This window comes from Carassius gibelio, chromosome A3, assembly GCF_023724105.1.
Source record: "Carassius gibelio isolate Cgi1373 ecotype wild population from Czech Republic chromosome A3, carGib1.2-hapl.c, whole genome shotgun sequence".
Classification (NCBI taxonomy): domain Eukaryota; kingdom Metazoa; phylum Chordata; class Actinopteri; order Cypriniformes; family Cyprinidae; genus Carassius; species Carassius gibelio.
Window position 1 is genome coordinate 28,853,418 of NC_068373.1, and position 18,792 is coordinate 28,872,209.

The window sequence follows — 18,792 nt, forward strand, 5'->3', positions numbered from 1 at the left end:
TAAGCAAACTGAACCGGTTTAGTCCAGTGCCTTGAATTACCACAGACGATACCACGCAGGTTTAAACGAGTAGTTGACTTCCAGAGTGAAAATCATGTCTTCGTTTGTTGACTGTTGAACACAAAGAAGATATTTTCAGAAATGTTGTTATACGAACAAGATTGACTTCCATAGTAGAAATAAAAAAATTCTTATGGAAGTCAATTGTGCTCAATAACTGTTCGGATACCAACATTTTCCCAAAATGTTTTATTTTGTGTTCAACAGAAGAAAGAAACTCATTCAGGGTTGGAACAAGTGGAGGGTGAGTAAATGATGTCTGAATTTTCATCCTAAAAGTGAAGTCCTTTAAAGTTTAAACATGACCCTGACCACAAAACCAGCCATAAGGCAAAATAAAGATTTCCATCGATGTATGGTTTGTTAGGATCAGACAATATCTGGCCGGGATACAATTATTCGAAAATCTGGAATCTGGGGGTGTAAATTTTTTAAAAAAATGACAAATTCTAAACTTATTTCTATACTATATTATTACTTTTTTAGTTAGATTACTTTGGTAAAGTATCTGTTTCTAAATGGTACATTTCTTTAATAATTTAAAAAACATGGAGTGAAACACAAGATGAAATGAACAAACACACGAGTTTCTGCTTGCGTTTATGAACACTTTAGACACTTATCCAGTGTTGGTTGGACACCTTTAGTCTTTATAGTGACCTCAGCACCAGAATGATGTGCGATGAGAACATCAGAAGCGTAAGAGGGGGTTAAGTAGATGGATTTTCAGAAGGTCACTGCAGAATTATGTGTCAAAACGAGATGCAGAAAGATTTGAAAAAAAAAGTCTGTCCCAAAGTACAAGAGCGGATTGAAACAACTCGGTTCATGCGGTCCAAACACATCTCATCAAAGAATACCCCGCATTCCCGACCTGAAGGTAAAAAAAAAAAAGTGTGTAGAAAACTGGCTTCATATCCTAACTTTCTTTTTCAATTACAGGATGAAAAATGTTACTATGGATATTCCAACAAGAAAAAACAGACATTTATTGAGCACAGTGAAATTATTACAAAACAAAAGCTTCAGCTTTGGAGTGAAAACAGTTCAATACGTAAGATTCCTGATTCATATCATATCAGTGCAAAGTTAAAGTCAAAGTGTGATGGAAACCCACGCATTCACAGTGTCACAGCGTCTCCTGCTGAACCCAGTGAAGGTCCTGGGAGCGAGGAAAGATCCTGCGGCATACAGCTGATGTGCATGATGGGACAGTGAGCGTCTTGTTCAGCAGGAGAGATCATGGCTGAAAAAGAAATCTTTCATTCGCCAATATTACACTGTCAATATCCAAGTGGATTTCAGGAATCTGTAAAGATCATTTTAGAGTCATATTTCACTTCGAATCAAAACTAAAACCCTTTTTTTTTTTTTGCATTGTGACATTCATGACAATTCTAATGTCATTGGTTAACACTTCTTAATCAAAAACCCATTGAATATTGTGCTGAAATCGAGAAGCATCACAAAGTGTGTCTTTAAGGTGGTTCAGGCGGTGAGAAAAACCATCCTAAAGCATCATAAGCCTTGTTGTGCAGAGAAGCGTTCAACATCGTTTCGATCCACCATCAGCCTACAAATGGAGTATCAAAGAGACGAGCTTCTTCCTGTTAGAAAAGTGCAGCATAGAAAAAAAGAGCTGAAAGAGCAGAAACACGGGGGAAGGAGACGCCAGGAGTGTAGAAAACCACCAGCGCATTCGTAGAAAACAACTAGACGCACATCTGAAGTAAAAACCCAGTGAGTTGAGATGCAAAAATATAGATTCGATACCAAAAGTTGCACGATTGAAGAAAAGTAATTCACTACAGTTGATTTGAAACTGCTACTGAGTGTGAGTGTGGGACTGAATGCATATTAAAAAGAATCACAATTCATCTGCTTCCAGCAGAATATATTTACATAATACTGAAGAAAATGGGAAAACACACAAACATTGCTGTCTAGTTGCAACTGTGGCAAATGTGCATTCAGGACTGACACACACACACACACACACACACACACACACACACTTGACTGCTTCCAGTTGGTTAGAAAAACCGTAAACATTGCATGGTCGTTCTGTTAAACTGTGAGTGTTCGGAGCATCCGGCTGAGATGTTCTGGTGATGGAGAAGGAAAGAGGAAGAGGAGGCAGGCGTGGTGCTCAAGCATCCCTGATGTCCTCCAGCGAGGGACTGTGGTACAGGTACTCATAGATGGCGTAATAGTGGATGGCAGCAGCGAGAGCCACGAATATGTGCCAGATGGCATGAGCGAATGGAATCACGCCGTCCGATTTGAAGAAGACGACACCCAGGCAGTAGACCAAGCCTCCGAACGCCAGCTCATACAGGCCGTCTGTGTTATTCTGATCAAAACACGAACGACACACAGTCACTGACATGGAAATCAGTGAATAATGTTGTGTTTTTACACATTTGACATATTGACAGCAGACAAAAATCATCCATCAAGGGCTTAAAAGGGAACACTGATGCCGTAGAATAACCATTTTTGGTTCCCCAAAGAACCTTTGCATGTTCAGTTCTTAATAGAACCATTTTTTTTCTTAGTGTGAAAAACATTTTGTTGGTCACAGAGCTTATTTTCTGAAATAATCCAAAAGCCAAAGGAAAATTTGAGTTTTGAATGCAGGGAGTTTTATTTGGTGCCCCTAAGTGTTTTCAACCAAGTGTAACTACTGCTCCCAACCACAAGGTGGCCTCAGTGTCTGTGACAGGGGACGTGTGTGTGTGTGTGTGTGTGTGTGTGTGTGTGTCCAACAGCCATATGAATCCAAAGCAAAGATTGTGTTTTAGTTCAATAGTGTTTGAATTTCAAAGCACCCTTGTGTGCTTACTACACCAAACCTTAATTGTATTGTATAATGCATACTGTGCACAGGTGCTGTATTTATACTATACTTGAAAGGATGAATCTCACAAAACCTGTCAAACCATGCCTGGATTATATTTCACCCAGAAGTCAAAAAAGTTATTGAAATCTATTGTGTTTTAGGACTACTAAGATTTCTTGTTACATTGTTCTCAATTAATGTAGTATATGTCTAACACAACCTAAACTTTTTTTTTTTTTTAATTGGCCACAAAGCAGGTGTTGATCTATTCTAATCAGGAGTGTCAGTTACAGGAAACACCTGATGTGACTCTAAACGGTGATAATCCCAGATCGTCTCCCTCACAGTGATGATGGATGTGTCAGGTGTGACAGGTTAACATGAACAGCCTGAGGACTGAAGCTGGGCAGATTTCATTCAGGGGAACATTCTCGCGTCGTCAAACATCATGCTGACTAAACAATTCGTTTCCTTCACATCCATAATTCAGCCATTTACAGCCGTTTGTTAATGCTTAATGCAATATAATTAGGATATTTACATCCCCCGCAGTGACACCTCCTACATGAGCTTTAAATGGTCAGGTTAATTAGGGGTCTGCTAATTAGCACCTGGCCTTATGGATCAGATTAAGTTGATGAGCTCAACAGGAAATGAGCTCACAGACTCACCATTGAGGTCACCACCAGCGCAGGAAAGAAGCCCATGGTCAGATAAAACGCCAGCTCCACTAACTTATATCTGCACAAACACACACTTCATTATCGCACAAATAAATGATGACAATCAAACATCTCTTTCACTTACGAGGAAGTTCTACAGGTAAATATTAGTAATTGAGTTCATTGTCTGTTGTGTGTTTAATTACCCATTTACACTTTAAGAAATTACTTATTTGCAATAAACCTTGAAAACAAATAAATATAATATATAATTGTATATATTAAAGGACGTATAAACCAATATTGCAAATAAAACTTTCAAGTATTTGGTAAATATTTGAATATAAAAATAATTATTATTATTTATTTTTATTTAAAAAAAAATATAAATAATACAAATTATATTTTAATAATTATTTTAATATAACTTGGGTGGCTGTGTGTGACTTTTAAATGTAAAATAACTTCACTTATCTTAAATAAATCACAAGCGACTGAAGCCCGTTTCCACCACTGAATAAAAACGAAAACGTTTTTTTAAACAAACAATTTTCCGTACAAGACATTTTTCCTAATAATTGCACGATACGAACTTGCAATTCTGACTTTTTTTTCTTAGAATTGCATGATACAAACTGGGAATTGTGAGTTACTCATAATTGTGAGATACAAACTTGCGATTCTGAGAAACAGTCAGAATTGTGTGATATAAACTCGCAATTGCGAGACAGTCACAATTTTGAGAAATTTGCGAGTTGATATCATGCAATTATGAGAAAAAAAGTTCAGAATTTTGATCGCAATTCTGACTTTATATCTCCCAATTGTGAGTTTATAAAGTATCTCGCAATTATGATTTTTTTTACTTGCAATTGCGAGTTTTTATCATGCAATTATGGGAAAAAAAGAATTTTGAGGGAAAAGTCAGTTACATTTTTATTCATTGGCAGAAATGGGCTTCCATAACAAGTTGTACATTTAACAAACAAAAAAATGTAACACTCTGTGCATCTTGATTATCAGTCTTGCCCATAATTAAAGTGTTGCACATAACACTTTTAAGCATTTTTTATTTATTTTAATATTCTGTATATTAATAATAATTGTATAAAAAAAAACTATTAACAAATAATACAAATTATAATTTTCATATTTAATAATTTGTTTGAAATACACATGTCGTCTCTTGGGTGGCTATACTGCATGTGACTAAGACTATCAAATTCAACTTAGTCTAGTTGTACATAGAAAAAACACTTTGCGTGTGTTAATGATCAATTTAGCATAATAAAGGTATTAAGTTGAAGTCAAACGTACTTTTCGTGGTAGTTAAACACATAGATGGTCCCGGCGGCCGCCATCAGCCACACGAACCAGCGCATGTGAGCGGCGAGAGGCCCGAGCTCCCGCAGATTGAGCCTGGGACAAAAACACATCCTCATCAGTGCTCATCACGTGTGTAACCGTAACACACACACACACACTCACACACCCTGCTGATCCAACAAAACCAGCCACGTCTGATTCGTTATCACTGCACAGCATCCAAACAGTCTGATCTTCATGAAGTGTCAGACACAAACCATGGCATTCTTTGAACAAATGCAGGGAAATATTGTAGTAAATCATTCAGAGGCGTAGTGTGCTATACATCAAATCTCAATTAACTTCAATATAGATCATTAGCCTACTTGCACATAATATTGCAGATACTTTATACTTAATATAAGCATTCATACATATAATATAAAGTTGGATACATGAGTACATATTTACTATATAGCAAATCTCCAAATCTGTTTAATTGCTCATTTCGTTGCAAAATGTAAAGTATATTATTACACAGTTCTTTCCAACTATAATGCAACTATAATGCATGAAGATTTCAAATCAACATCATGATTTTCTGAAAAATTGTGTATTATGTGAAAATGCTACATAAATATATTTGACTACCGGTAATACCGTGAAGATGTTTCTATGTTACACATGGTTTTGTACGGTTTCCCTAAGCGGCCAAAGTTAATTAAAGATGCTCTTTAACAAGGGTTAAATCTCACTTTACTCCTGTGCTTGAGTTCTAAAGCTCGCTGTATTATTCACGCTCGCAGAGAAAAGCGTGCAACTGCTGCGGCCGCGTCAGATGACAGTTTTTTAACTGCTAGCAAAAAATGTGTTATCAGGCCAATAACTTCACAGAAACATGCTGAAAAGAGAAAAAAATGACTCGTGTGAATGCACGACTGTACTTCTGCAAGTGCAAGATTGTTAGATAGGAGATACAGTTAAACATTAAGGGAGGAAATGCATCGCTTGTGGATCCAGAAGCTTATACATTACACAGAGGCAAAGACTATATGGCATATATAACATTAGAAAAAGTACCATAGTACTGAATGCTTACCATTTACCTCATTTACACGCTCCAATATTTCTTGAAAGAATTTGATACTTTTATTCAGCAAGGATGCATTAAATATATCAAAATTGACAGTTAAGACATTTATAATTTTATGAAATAATGATATTTCAAATAATATGACACTGAAGACTGGAGTATTGATGCTGAAAATTCAGCTTTGATCACAGGTATAAATTGCATTTTACATGATGTTCACATAGAAAACAGTTATTTTAAACTGTAATAATATTTCACAATTTGACTGTATTTTTGATCAAATAAATGCAGCCTTGGTGAGCAGAAGAGACTTCTGTCAAAAACATTTTAAAAGAAAAATCGTACTGATCCCAAACATGGTGTTATGGTGTCCAATAAGACAAGATAATTTAAATATAAATATGCATTTAATTTTGGAATTCTCTGAAGTGATTTAAATATGACAGAAATGTGTGAAGAACCGTACCATGGTGTGTAAGAGGCAGCGATGAAGAAGTATATGACGACTCTGTCACACATGTGGAAGCAGTGCTCCATGGTCCTGAAAACACACAGACAGTGTTCATGTAAAGAGCTTGTCTGCCATATACACAGAAAATGATATTTATATGAATATTAGAGTTCATCAATAGAACATTTATAGAATCAAACACGAAGGATGCTTTCTTTGAAGTGGTTCATGAATACTAAAGAACAACTAAATGGTTTTCAATGTAGCATTACATCACTTGTTCATCAATGGATGCTCTGTGGTGAATGGGTGCCGTCAGAATGAGAGTCCAAACAGCTGATTAAAACATCACAATAATCCACAAGTAATCCACACCACTCCAGTCCATCAGTTAATGTCTTCTGTTATTATAGTTGTTAACTTTAAACCATTGCTTCTGGCCAATATATGAGTCCATAATGGAAAAAGTTAATCTCCCGTTGTCTCCCGTTTGGACTCTCATTCTGACGGCACCCATTCACTGCAGAGCATCCATTGATGAACATGTGATGTAATTCTCCATTTCTCCAAATCGGTTCTCAACAGACTCATCTACATCTTGAATGGCCTGAGGATTAGTTGATTTTAATCATATTTTTGTATAACCTCTTCCTGTAATGCAGTGAAACTCATGGTACAGTAATTTAATGATTCAGTCCTGCATCTAAATGTCACTCCCACAGTTCTGTGTGATGCTGTCCGACCGCAAACACACCGCATGTGGCTCTTTTTCCAGGAAATGATGTGAAAGACCGTGGAGACGAGGAACAGAGCGATCAGACCCATGCCGTAGACCCAGGCCGTGATCCGCTCCCAGCGGTCATCTGACAGCCGGTGTAAGAGAGCCATCCCCACGAACGCCGGCACAATCAGCAGCTGCAGAGGTAAGCGTTTCATACGTAACATTAGGAATGTCACATCTTCACGACTCCAAATGAGCATTCAGGTGGATCTCTGTGATTGTGTTCATTAAAGAGTGAAGGTTCGTTACCGCGTGGGTGTAGCAGTTGGCCGCGTGCTCGTAACACGTGGGCCGGTAACGGCAGTTTGCACTTGCACGGGTGTTCATAAACCTGAAACACAACAAACAGTGCATTCCTATTCAGTAACAAACCAATTCCATCTGATGCATGCTTGGACCAGTGTTATTTGTCTTTAACAAATTATTTGTAAAAATGCATGTTAACTGAGAGCATAAAAAAAGTGGTCACACTTTATTTTAGGGTCCAATTCTCACTATTAACTAACCATTAACTATGACTTTTGCCTCAATTAACTCCTTATTTGCTGCTTATTAATAGTTTATAAGGTAGTTGTTAAGTTTAGGGTATTGGGCAGGATTATGGATGCCATGCATTATATGTAGTTTATAAGCACTAATAAACAGCCAATATGTTAATAATAGACATGCTAATAAGCAACTAGTTATTAGTGTGAATTGGACCCTACTCTAAAGTGCTACCAAAAATGTTAACTAAAAAAATATAATATAATAATATAAATATTCCAGTTAATTGCCAAAGTACTAAAATTACAAACACTAAAGCTGAAAAAAACTGGGGGGAAAAAAACTGAAAAAATCCATACTAAAATTAATGAATTTATTTGAAATACTAATAGACACCATAATACTACGTTCCTGATATTAAACGCCATTATGGAATGATAGGACTAATGTAGTGACCACAAATAAACAAATTAAATAATTTTATGCAGAAGCATTAGATCAGAAAGTTTTCATGACAAATATATTTCCAAAAAATATACACTCCAACATTTCTATGTGATGATAACAATCTAGACTCAATTAAATGCTTGTTAAGAGACAGTGTCTGTCATTTATTCTTCTGTATCAGTCTAAAATATAAATGGAAAATATGTACAGAAAACATAGGCATGTGTTTATGAGCGTAGATAGCACTAGTCCCAGATCTTCCTCTATCACTGATGAGGATCTCCATCAGCACACGGACACCAGCCGGAGGACGAGAGCTCATATTCTGTTTCCTCGTTTGTGTTACTTCAGTCCTAAACTCCTCAAGGATGCAGCATTGATGTCAAACATGGTGTGCATGCTCACTGAAAACAAACATGCATCCGTATCCATGCTGCATTCCCTGTGTCCCAATTCTGACACTGCTGCTGTTTGGAGAGCAGATATCAGACCAGAAAACCACAATCAGACTGCATAGAGAATCTGATTTCAAAGCAACGTCTGAGCTCTAAACTGAGCATTTCTCTGGCATGATCAGACCACAGGGCATGTTTGAACTTAATTTAGGTTTTGATCCATGAATAAAGCATGCATCTATAAGAGAATAACAACTAATGGCATAGGAATAACATCTGTTATTGCATAAAGAGATCAGGTCACAGGACGAGCTTTGTTCTCAGTGCATAGTCTGATTCCTGCATCCCAAACAAAGTTCATGGTATGATCTGTGATTATACAACATATAGCCAACAAACACATGATTTGTAATCTATGCATGGTTTGATCGCCAAATAGAAAGACAATAAACCCTTATTGGCTTGATTTGCACTGTATGGTCTCTAAATACAGAATACAGAGTGAGTAAAATGCATGTTCTGCTATGTATGCATGATCTGAACACATAAATAAAGATCATGCATTGAAATAAAAGCATCACAGGAGGATGTGCCTGTATGTCAGTGAGCTGTCTGATCTCAACATGGCACAAAATCAATAAAGATGCATCTGATCTGATCTCTGGATATAGTTTACAAGATGAAGCATGCCATGGTTTCTGACCAAACATCCTCTATGAATAAAGATATAACCAGCACTAACTGAGAGACAAGACAGAGCATCGCAATCGGACCCGTTCGCCTCTGCACTCACCTCTGGAAACTATTAACCCTCTTCATCTCGCTAATTCACGAATACACACACAGTAAATGGATCAGATGATGAATATGAATCAGATGTCCGAGGCCTGCGACGAAATCCCTATTCACAAAAAAAATCAATCCCCGGTCGAAACGAAACGCTTCCGTGCCACCACAACTGCTCAGATACACCCGAAATCATCCGTAAGAGTCCGTCCTGTCACATCATCCCATCTCGCGCCCGATCCCTCTCTCTTTCTGTGCCTGAGTGTAAAGCCGGAATTGTACATTTTAAGATTTTTTTTTTTCTCGGCACACTTGATTGACGGGGCCTTCAGCCAATGGGATCGCGGTTGGCGTGAGGCGGTCGATGCGCTCAACCAATCATCGGCGGGAATGATAAGGCTTTGTTCGACGAAACAATGGAGGGGGGCGTACGGTGTCGAAAGAGTTTCCATACTTGTCGGAGTGTGTCCTGTTATTTAGAAGTGACACTGAAAAGGACAAATGACGCCTTACCTTTGACAAATGACAAAAACTATAACTATTAAGTGTAACTGTAACCTAAACTTAATGACGTGAGCAGCATACCAGCTTTAGGCTACTTTTTATTTCTCAAATGTTCTGTCTGGACATGTGCAACCTTGGAGTACCTCCATGGTATTTGCATGTGGTAATCACTGACCGCTTTGGTGTCCAAGGACACATTTAATAGTCAATACTATCAAGTAGCCTAGGGTAGCATGTAAATACTATGGTATATGGACATACTAATCATCCACTTTCAAAGCATGTGGTTTACCAGGTGATACTATAGACCTCCATCTGCCGTTTTGTAGGTGTACGCCTATGATCTTCTGATATCATCAAATTGACATCATTGCTATGAGTGCCTTTCTCTCAAAAAAAAAAAAAAAAAAAAATGGAGAAATTGAAAAATGGGGACATGTAATACTTGTGTCATACCCATGTCATTATACAGAGTTGTGTCCTGATATGTCACAAAAACAAGAACACACACGCACACACGCACACGCACACACACACACACACAATATGTGATGGAATACATGTTGCAACTAATGCTGAAAGCAAATTTGCACAATATTAATGTGAAACAGTGTGTTTGGTTGAAGAGCCACCGTGGCTTTTCCAGGAAAAAAAAAAAATTGTATTGAAACATCCTTCAGAAATGAAGTTTTCTTGTTCTGAGAGAAGCTGTCAAATTGTTTTTCTTTGGTGCAAGCATAAATCATAGTTTTCCTTAAAGTAGGCTACTGTTGTATACCATGCAAGAACTTTGTTGAATATTAATATGGTAATAATTCAGAACCATGTCAACATGTAACAACATCTATTAACTGCACTGCAGACTGATTTGCCTGTCTGACTGAAGGTCTAATCACCTCTTAAGAAAAATATGTTCTAAGAATGTTTTATTAAAGTTATGAAAATGTTACGTCTGAATGTTCTAGGACATTTTTAAAACTAAAATGTTTGGTTATGTGAATGTTAGAGACATCGTTAAGGGAATGTTCCATTTTAGAATTTAGCAAACATGAATGTCACTTTTAGAATGTTCTCTGAACCATCTGAAATAAGGAGTAATGTATAAAAAAACCAAAAAAAAAACCACTTTACTCCAACTAAACTGTTTCAGAAACTCATTCCAAACGACGTTCCTGTGCTAACATTTTGAGAACATTATTAAAGACCAGATAACTTTGAACAAATATCCTATCAATATAACTAAAACGATGTTTGTTTGTAACATTTAGAGAACCTTACCAAAAAAGGTTCTCTAGAAAGGTTCTCTTAACGTTATGCGCAAACATTCTTAATTGAACATGCATTCAAAGTTATCATGGTCTTTAATAATGTTCTTAAAAAGTAAACACAAATACTTTGTTCATGGTCATTTTTTTCTGTAACGGTGTAGTTGGACGTTCCTTTACGGTGTGTTTTTTTTTTTTTTTTTTTATACATAAAAGTTAAGTTACGTTTTTTTTTTTTTTTTTTTTAATGCTCTGAGAACATTCAGAAATAAAATTGTCATAACTCAATGGGAACGTTAGAAAAATGTTCTCACTCCATTCTGACAGTGGCCATATGTCTGCATTTAAACCCTTCATCAGAACGGTTCTTTCCTGTGGTACAGTTACATCCCACAATGCACCAGAAATAGAATTGAGCATGTGCGTTTATGCAAATTGCAATAATTGCGTGGTAGTCAAAACCAAAACAGCCCGGCTCCAAAACATAGCAGCATGCTCTTGATGCTCGAATAAATCCAGTGCGGCTCGAGGAAGTAAAGAGGGATAGATAAACCAGGGGAATTACACTAAGACACTAACAGGAAAGCTGATCCTTCTCTTCCTCCTTGTAATCTTTCATGACGTATTTACAGTCAAATCTTCTGTTCCTGTCTGCAAACATTAAGATACGGAGCCAACAAACGTATGATCTAAGAACGTTTTTCTAATAGTTTTCAAAATGTTACTTCTGAATGTTCTAGAAGTTCCATATGTTAAATGTTCTATACTGTATTATGCAAATATTAAAGGGATAGTTCACCCAAAAAAATGAAAATACTTTAATTTACAGTTTTACAACCCTGTTTAAGCATATTTCTTCCGCTAAACACAAAATATATTTTGGAGATTGTTGGTAACCAAACAGTCGACTGTAGCCACTGACTATGTTTTTCCAGACTATGGTTCCCGTCAACAATTGAGCAATGATGACAGAATTTTCATTCTTGGGTGAACTATCCGATTTAAGGGAACATCCCATTTTATAATTGTTTCAATTATGGGATTGTTACATTTGATGGTTCTCAGAATATTCTGAAACAAATATAGTAATATTTAAAATCGTGAGACGACTTAAAATTTCAGAAATGCAATGAATAACATTTCAGTGCTAACATTATTAAAAATTACTTAACTCCTCAGCTAACAAAAATAAATCTGACTGTTCTAAGAATGTTTCGCCATCGTGTCAAGTTACAAAATATGCAAATCATAAATGTTTAAAACCATTTTTTTCTTGGTTAGATACCCTAATGGTAACGTATACCTAATTTTCATATTATAAAGTCACCAAACAAACAATAGTTTTCACCTTGTCTAGTGATAAAGGTATGGAGGGACTAGAAAATGAAAGTACACCCCGACGTGTTCCCTGAGGGAAACATCTCTCATTACTCTTTCATGGACTGTAAGAGTGAACCGCGGTGACGTAACAGAAGAGGCCGCCTGAGAGGAGATGATAGCAGTTAATAGAGCTGGGACAAACATGCTGACAGACCTGGAGCCCCAAACACAGCACTGACCTCCCAGAATCCTCTCTGTCTGTCCCCTGACAACACTGACAGAACCTGTCAGGACCGTCCCGCATCAAGCATGCTCTCTTGAGCCTATTTCTGTCCCAGGTCTGTCTTCAGTCAGTGGTTCCCTTGCATTGAAATAATACCAATCAAAACTCTATTCTAGCTAACAGAGCTAATGCTGTGTGTGTGTGTGTGTGTGTGTGTGTGTGTGTCAATGATGGTTCAACAGCAATATGATTGTGTTAAATTATCATATCTAATCAACACTGCTGTGAGCTGGCAAGCATTTTTATGATGCTTTATTTGAATAAATGATGCATAAGGGCCTACACACCGAAGTGTCCCATGCTATCCATAATTTGCATTAATAGTATCCTAACTAGTTATACAACCGTTCAAAAGTTTGAGGTTGGTAAAAAAAAAAGTTGGTTTTTAAATTAAAAAGGTTTTTGGCTTTTGAAAGAAGTCAATTTCAAAGAAGTGTTTTCTATGTGAATCGGTTAAAATACAATTAATTCCTGTGATCAAAGCTCAATTTTCAGCATCAATATTCCAGTCTTCAGTGATCCTTCAGAAAGCACTCTATAGAAAAATATTATAATATGCTGATTTGCTTCATATCTTTTTGTGAAAACGGTGGTACATAATTTTTTTATGTATTAAAAGTATCAATGTATTAAAAAATAAATCTTACTGAACAAACCTTTTAACAGTACAGTGTTACTACTGAAGAAAAACAAAACAAAAACATATTAAATTAATTATGGCTGCAGCAACTAATCAATAAATAATCAGCACTGGCAGAAGTTGACTAACGACTAAGTTGGGTAATTTTTATAAATCCATTATATATTTTTAAATGTATTATAATTGTTATGATTTAAATATTTTATAAAATTTATTATTGCTTTTTTTTGCATATAATGTATTGCTTATATTTAGATTTTTACTCATTTTATAGCCTTCACTTTGTTTGTAGGACAAGATTTTCATTTTAAAACATAAAGTGTGGTTTCATTCCACCAACTGATTAATCAAACAATTAGTTGCATCTCTAAAATGTATTTTATGCCTTAGGTGTTTATAAATATCTAATCCTGTAATATATGTCCTGCATTCATTTAAGTGTCTCCCCTCTGAGAAAACGAAGAATAAAAATAGCTAGTAAGTACGTAGTAGCATGACGAGAAGCTCAGCGGCTATAATGGGGTCAAGACCTCTGTGACAAAACAGCGAGTCAAACCCTCACGGCACATCCAAAGAAAAACATTGAAAAGTTTCAGTTTAACCTCTAAACAACCTCAGCTGTGGTTTCCTGATGCATAATCTAATCCACAAGCCAATGAGATCAATGCGTGTGAGCCGTCAACTCAGAATAGATGCAGGATGTTCATAAACCAATCACCGGCACAGAAACGTCTGACCTCCATTTCACTGATTCATGGGTCAAACAAAAAGACTCTTTGCTCTCTTATAGCTCTGGAGACTTAATGACATTGTCTGTTACATCACATTTAAACACCAGATCTGTCTCAGATGTTTCTCCAGAAACAGTCAACAGTTAGCTAAGAATGTTTGTAGTTTTAATGTAAAAGACTGTATTGTTATCACCTGCTAATTGGCTAATAAGTTCCTCCCAAATTTAGTTTATAAAAATGTGAGGACATTGTTTTAACGTTTCTATAGCGGTTGAAATGTCCAGTCTTAAACGTTACATAAATGTTTCTTACAGCGTTCTGCTAACTTTATTTATCAATTACTAACATTATTCAAACCTTTTTTATATTATAAGGACGTTTGAATAGTTATTATTTTTTTCGTCATGATTCGAATGTTATTTAAACGTTTCTTATATTGTTCTACTAACTTTATTTCACCCAACATATACAATTTTTTTTTATAAATTTTAAAAAGTTTTGTGATTAAAATGTTATTCAAAAGTGACTAAAATGTTTCTTAAAATTAAGTCCTAATTTTATTTCTACTCAAAGTATAACGTTATTTTAACGTTTGTTTAAAGCTTACAAAAACATTTCTTAGAACATTCAAGTACAAATAACATAATTCCAAGAATGTTGTTTAAAAATGTTTTCTCTCAAAATTAAGAGAATGTACACCAAATATCAATAAGGATGTTCAATACATATTATTTTAAGAAAGTTTTGTCCTTGACTTCTTAAAAACAATCAACATTAGTATAAGTGAGTGTAAGTTGACAGGGAACACTTTAAGTAATTTTACAGTACAGTACTGTAAAATGTACAGAATTTTGGAAGTAAATGCGAACAATCATTTTATAATTTACAGTGAAAAATCCCCAGCGTAAGACTAATTTACCATACATTTGAGTACAGTCCTAAAATGTTGCTACAGTTTACGGTAAAGATCTGGCAAGCTGCATTTCTTTACCGTAAATTTCCCTGAGTGTTCAAATCATTAAATCCTGAAAGAATCGTTTAGGTGCACACTAATGTTAGATTGCGGTTCCCAGAACGAGAACAAACCTCCTCTTGTTCTCCGCTGAATCTCAAAGCTGTTCAAGAAAAACAGATGAGATATTGAGATGGTTTTTTGTTGTTGTTGTACTCACTGTTTCTCCTGCTAATCCAATCCTGACATGATTCAATCTCGCACAGAAGTTATGAGTTATAAAAAAGATGTTTTATGCAAGTTATAAAATGATAGATACACTTTGTGTATGTACAGTACATAGAAAAGATAACGTGTGCTGTTGAGCAGCTGTTCTCAGTCCGTCTCCTTCCAGTCTGTCAGACCAAAGTACTCTTTTTCTCTGCACCAGGAGGATCATAACTGGTCATCATCTTGTTCTGGTCCCACCTGGCATTGGCGGGTGAACTCTGCATGACCACCAGCCGGATGGGAGCGGTGTTGATGTTGGGCTCGGGGTCGGGTGCGTACTCCTTGGTGGGGTCCTTGCCCTGGCAGTCGTAGAGGATGCAGGAGATGAGGAAGACGAGGAGGAGGATGACATAGCTGGCGATCAGGATGATGAGGTTGAGGGTGACCGGGTCTATCTCCACATCGTCAGCGATGAAGCTCATGTTGGCGGCGGGACGGTGAAGGACTGAGACGTGAGGAGTGTGAGCTGTATATCAGCACAGATAGACCTGTGAGGGATTAGTTGACACAAATCTCTCTCTCGTTCTGTCTCTCTCTCCTTCACTGTCTGTCTGTCTGTCTGTCTCCCGAATCAATTCAGTGCTCTATTGGCACATTGACTAATAATCGTACATCTGTATCGCTAGAGCATTTACAGCTTATGTCTGTTTCAGTTTTAATGTGTTTTATTGGCATCACAAACACGTTTGTACTGCCAAAGCATTTGCAGATGAGTTGAATATTAGGACAAAATAAAAATAGTGCATAACAGCGCCCTGATAATACAGTGTTTAACGGACAAAGAAAGATCAAAAGGGTGGTGTTTTACGATAAAAACAGTGTATGGGTCTAAAAATACTTTAATAAACGGCAGACGTCTTACATTTAGCTTCTTCAGTATGTAGAACAAGACTGGATGAAGAAATCAGGAGTCCAGTCTGAAAGTAACTATATCTCATATTCAGATTTATACACATAGACCTAATGGTTGGGGGTCCATTAGACCTTTATGTTTTTAAGGCTGCATTTATTTATTCAGAAATAGTACAAATCTTAAAACAGACACAATTTAAAAATAACTGTTTTCTATTTGAATACACTGTAAAAAGTAGTTTACTTCTGTGATCAAAGCTGTATTCTCAGCATCATTGCTCCAGTCTTCAGTGTCACATGATCCTTCAGAAATCATTCTGATATGATGATTTGCTGCTCAAGAAACTTTCAGATTATTATCAATGTTGAAAACAGCTGTGCTTCTTCATATTCTTGTGAAGAAAAAAAATATATATTATATAATATATAAATCTTGGATAAATATAAAGTTCAAAAGAACTGGATTTTTTTGTTTTGTTTTTGTTTTTTGGTACAGAAATCTTGTTGAGAATTGACTTCATACATGCACTTAAATCACTGTACACATATGCATATATATATATTTGTAAATGCATAAATTAATGTATAAAATTGGTTTTCCAGTGACTCCAGCGAAACATTATTGCAGCCTGAAATCTAGGGTTTGATGGAGATGTTTTCTGTGTTTAATGTCTTTAAGTCACACAGACTGTGTGTGTGTGTGTGTGTGTGTGTGTGTGTGTGTGTGTGTGTGTGTGTGTGTGTGTGTAATACAGCACAGGGCTCCTGTGTAATCCTAATCTTGATTGTGAGGAGGGATTGAACCATCTGTTTTAGCTGCGTTCACGTTAATCTATCAGGCGTATGACAGAGAGAGACAATGTTGTCATCCTCAACTAAAACAACAGAAATAACCCTAACCCTTACTGAGCCTAAACTACAATGCATCTGAAGGCTTGAAGATGCAAAGAAACAAAGAATGTAAGACAACCTGAGCATAAACTAAAATGCATCCAAATTGCAATTAATAAATATATATATATATATATATATATATATATATATATATATATATATATATATATATATATATATATATATATATATATATATATATATGCATGTATAAAAGGCACTGAAATCTAAAAATAACAAACTATAAAAAAGTCTAAAATGCAAAAAAAGGAAGAAAAGAAACCACTTAAAACAAATTAATCAAATAATCTATTCACTGTAAATAAATAATTAGAAAACACACACACACACACACACACAAACCAACATGCAGCAATCAAATTATCTAATCACTTTAAATGTTTCCTGTTTAGGGACAAAGATACATTCTAATGCTTAAAACACTGTAGAAAAACAGACTACTTTGGTGAATTTTAGTCATTTTAATTTAAATACAAATAATTTAGTTGAATTAGATTTTTTAAATGTTATGGTGATGAATGGACAAATGCAAAAAATAATAATAATAATAATAAAATAAAACACCACACCCTGTTAATCATATCAGTCTCTTATTGCTAATTACATCGGGGGAAATAAATGGGACATTAATGGTGCAGATGTTTTAGCAATACAAGGCCTAGCAAATCAAAATCTGAATTTAAATCTGACAAACAGCCAGAGACAGACATAAATAGATGAATTTACAGATGAGAACTGGTGTAATTCGTGCAGATCTTTGACCGTGACAGCACTGCATTCAGTACAATGTCTTAGCAGCAGAGGGCAGAAGAGCTCACAGGGCCTCAGTCCTGAAGAACACGTGAATCAGCTTCGAGCAGATACAAGCACTTCTAAAACAGAATTAAGATCTTGTGTTATTCACGATGCTGCAGTGAAAGTACAATGAGTTCATGAAATGTAGGATTTATTTTGGATGCAAAAGCCACTGAACATGACACTTTAATACTTTAGTTCTTAATACTGGAGGTTTAATCACATCACTAACTTTACTATGAGCACCACTAATGACTGTTAATAAATAGAGGAGCTCTGATGGCTCTCGGCCTGAAGAGCAGATTGTTGCCTTCATTCACTCAGCAGACATTATCAAACTGATAAGTGAAAACTCTTGAGAGACGGCGGCACCACAACATCTGTGCATGCATTTTGGAATAACAAGCTGTTTTTCAGGCAGTCAGACATTTATTTAATGAATAAGCAGGAATGTTTTATGCGATATCAGTTTGTGTATTCAGAAGTGCTGGTGGAGTCTATCCTGTCTGTGGTGCCAAACTCCAGAAAGAGAGACGGTGAATGTTTTACCTTCAGCCTCCAGGATATCAGGTTTGATAATGTCAGAATTCAGACTTTATTTTTGACTGACATGCATAAACCAAGCCGCCCTCTCTTCCACGTCAGTACCCCAATTCTGCGTCCTGTCGCATAAAGAGTTTGTCACGTTTATTCCTGTTCCTGCATCCATGTGCTACTGTGCCAAATACATTTTTCCTCTCTCGCAGTTCCCTGATTGTTTTCATGAAAGTGACATTTTACAATTATTAGGCTACTTGTAAAATCGGTTTGTGAATTAAAAAAAGAAGAAGCTCTATTCGATTATTTTCAATAAATTAGCAAATTAGACTGCAAAGCTCTGGTTGTTTTGTGAATCGTAAAAAAGAATCGATTCTTTTCAATGAGTCGGTCAGTTTGGACCACAAAACAATTGTTTTT

At 36.1% G+C, this 18,792-nt stretch overlaps 2 protein-coding genes across 3 annotated transcripts; both read right to left on the reverse strand.

Moving 5' to 3' along the window:
• Window positions 1–1,031: 1,031 nt before the first annotated feature.
• LOC127941801 (monocyte to macrophage differentiation factor-like) lies at window positions 1,032–15,370 on the reverse strand. Of its 2 annotated transcripts, none has more exons than XM_052537233.1 (7): window positions 15,224–15,370; window positions 7,444–7,525; window positions 7,168–7,328; window positions 6,429–6,503; window positions 4,882–4,983; window positions 3,574–3,643; window positions 1,032–2,413 (listed from the first exon to the last, which is right to left on the reverse strand). In XM_052537233.1, the coding sequence occupies exons 2-7, from the start codon at window positions 7,519–7,521 to the stop codon at window positions 2,210–2,212; spliced, it is 690 nt and encodes a 229-aa protein (XP_052393193.1). In that variant the 5' UTR covers window positions 7,522–7,525; window positions 15,224–15,370; the 3' UTR covers window positions 1,032–2,209. The 2 variants fall into 2 exon arrangements, with proteins under 2 accessions (XP_052393193.1, XP_052393187.1); XM_052537227.1 differs by lacking the exon at window positions 15,224–15,370 and adding an exon at window positions 9,316–9,597.
• Window positions 15,273–16,377, reverse strand: LOC127941848 (small integral membrane protein 36-like). The gene has a single exon (XM_052537298.1). The coding sequence runs from the start codon at window positions 15,693–15,695 to the stop codon at window positions 15,402–15,404; it is 294 nt and encodes a 97-aa protein (XP_052393258.1). The 5' UTR covers window positions 15,696–16,377; the 3' UTR covers window positions 15,273–15,401.
• Between the last annotated feature and the right edge of the window lie 2,415 nt (window positions 16,378–18,792).

What these genes read in the sequence shown, in the direction of transcription:
- LOC127941801 (XM_052537227.1), bottom strand. Translation starts at nt 9,341, where the DNA reads ATGAAGAGGGTTAATAGTTTCCAGAG. An exon ending in GCTGCCTCTTACACACCATG is followed by an intron (nt 4,984 to 6,428) that starts GTACGGTTCTTC and finishes TTTTTGTCCCAG; the next exon opens with GCTCAATCTGCGGGAGCTCG. An exon ending in GTGTTTAACTACCACGAAAA is followed by an intron (nt 3,644 to 4,881) that starts GTACGTTTGACT and finishes GTGTTTGTGCAG; the next exon opens with ATATAAGTTAGTGGAGCTGG.
- LOC127941848 (XM_052537298.1), bottom strand. Translation starts at nt 15,695, where the DNA reads ATGAGCTTCATCGCTGACGATGTGGAGATAGACCCGGTCACCCTCAAC.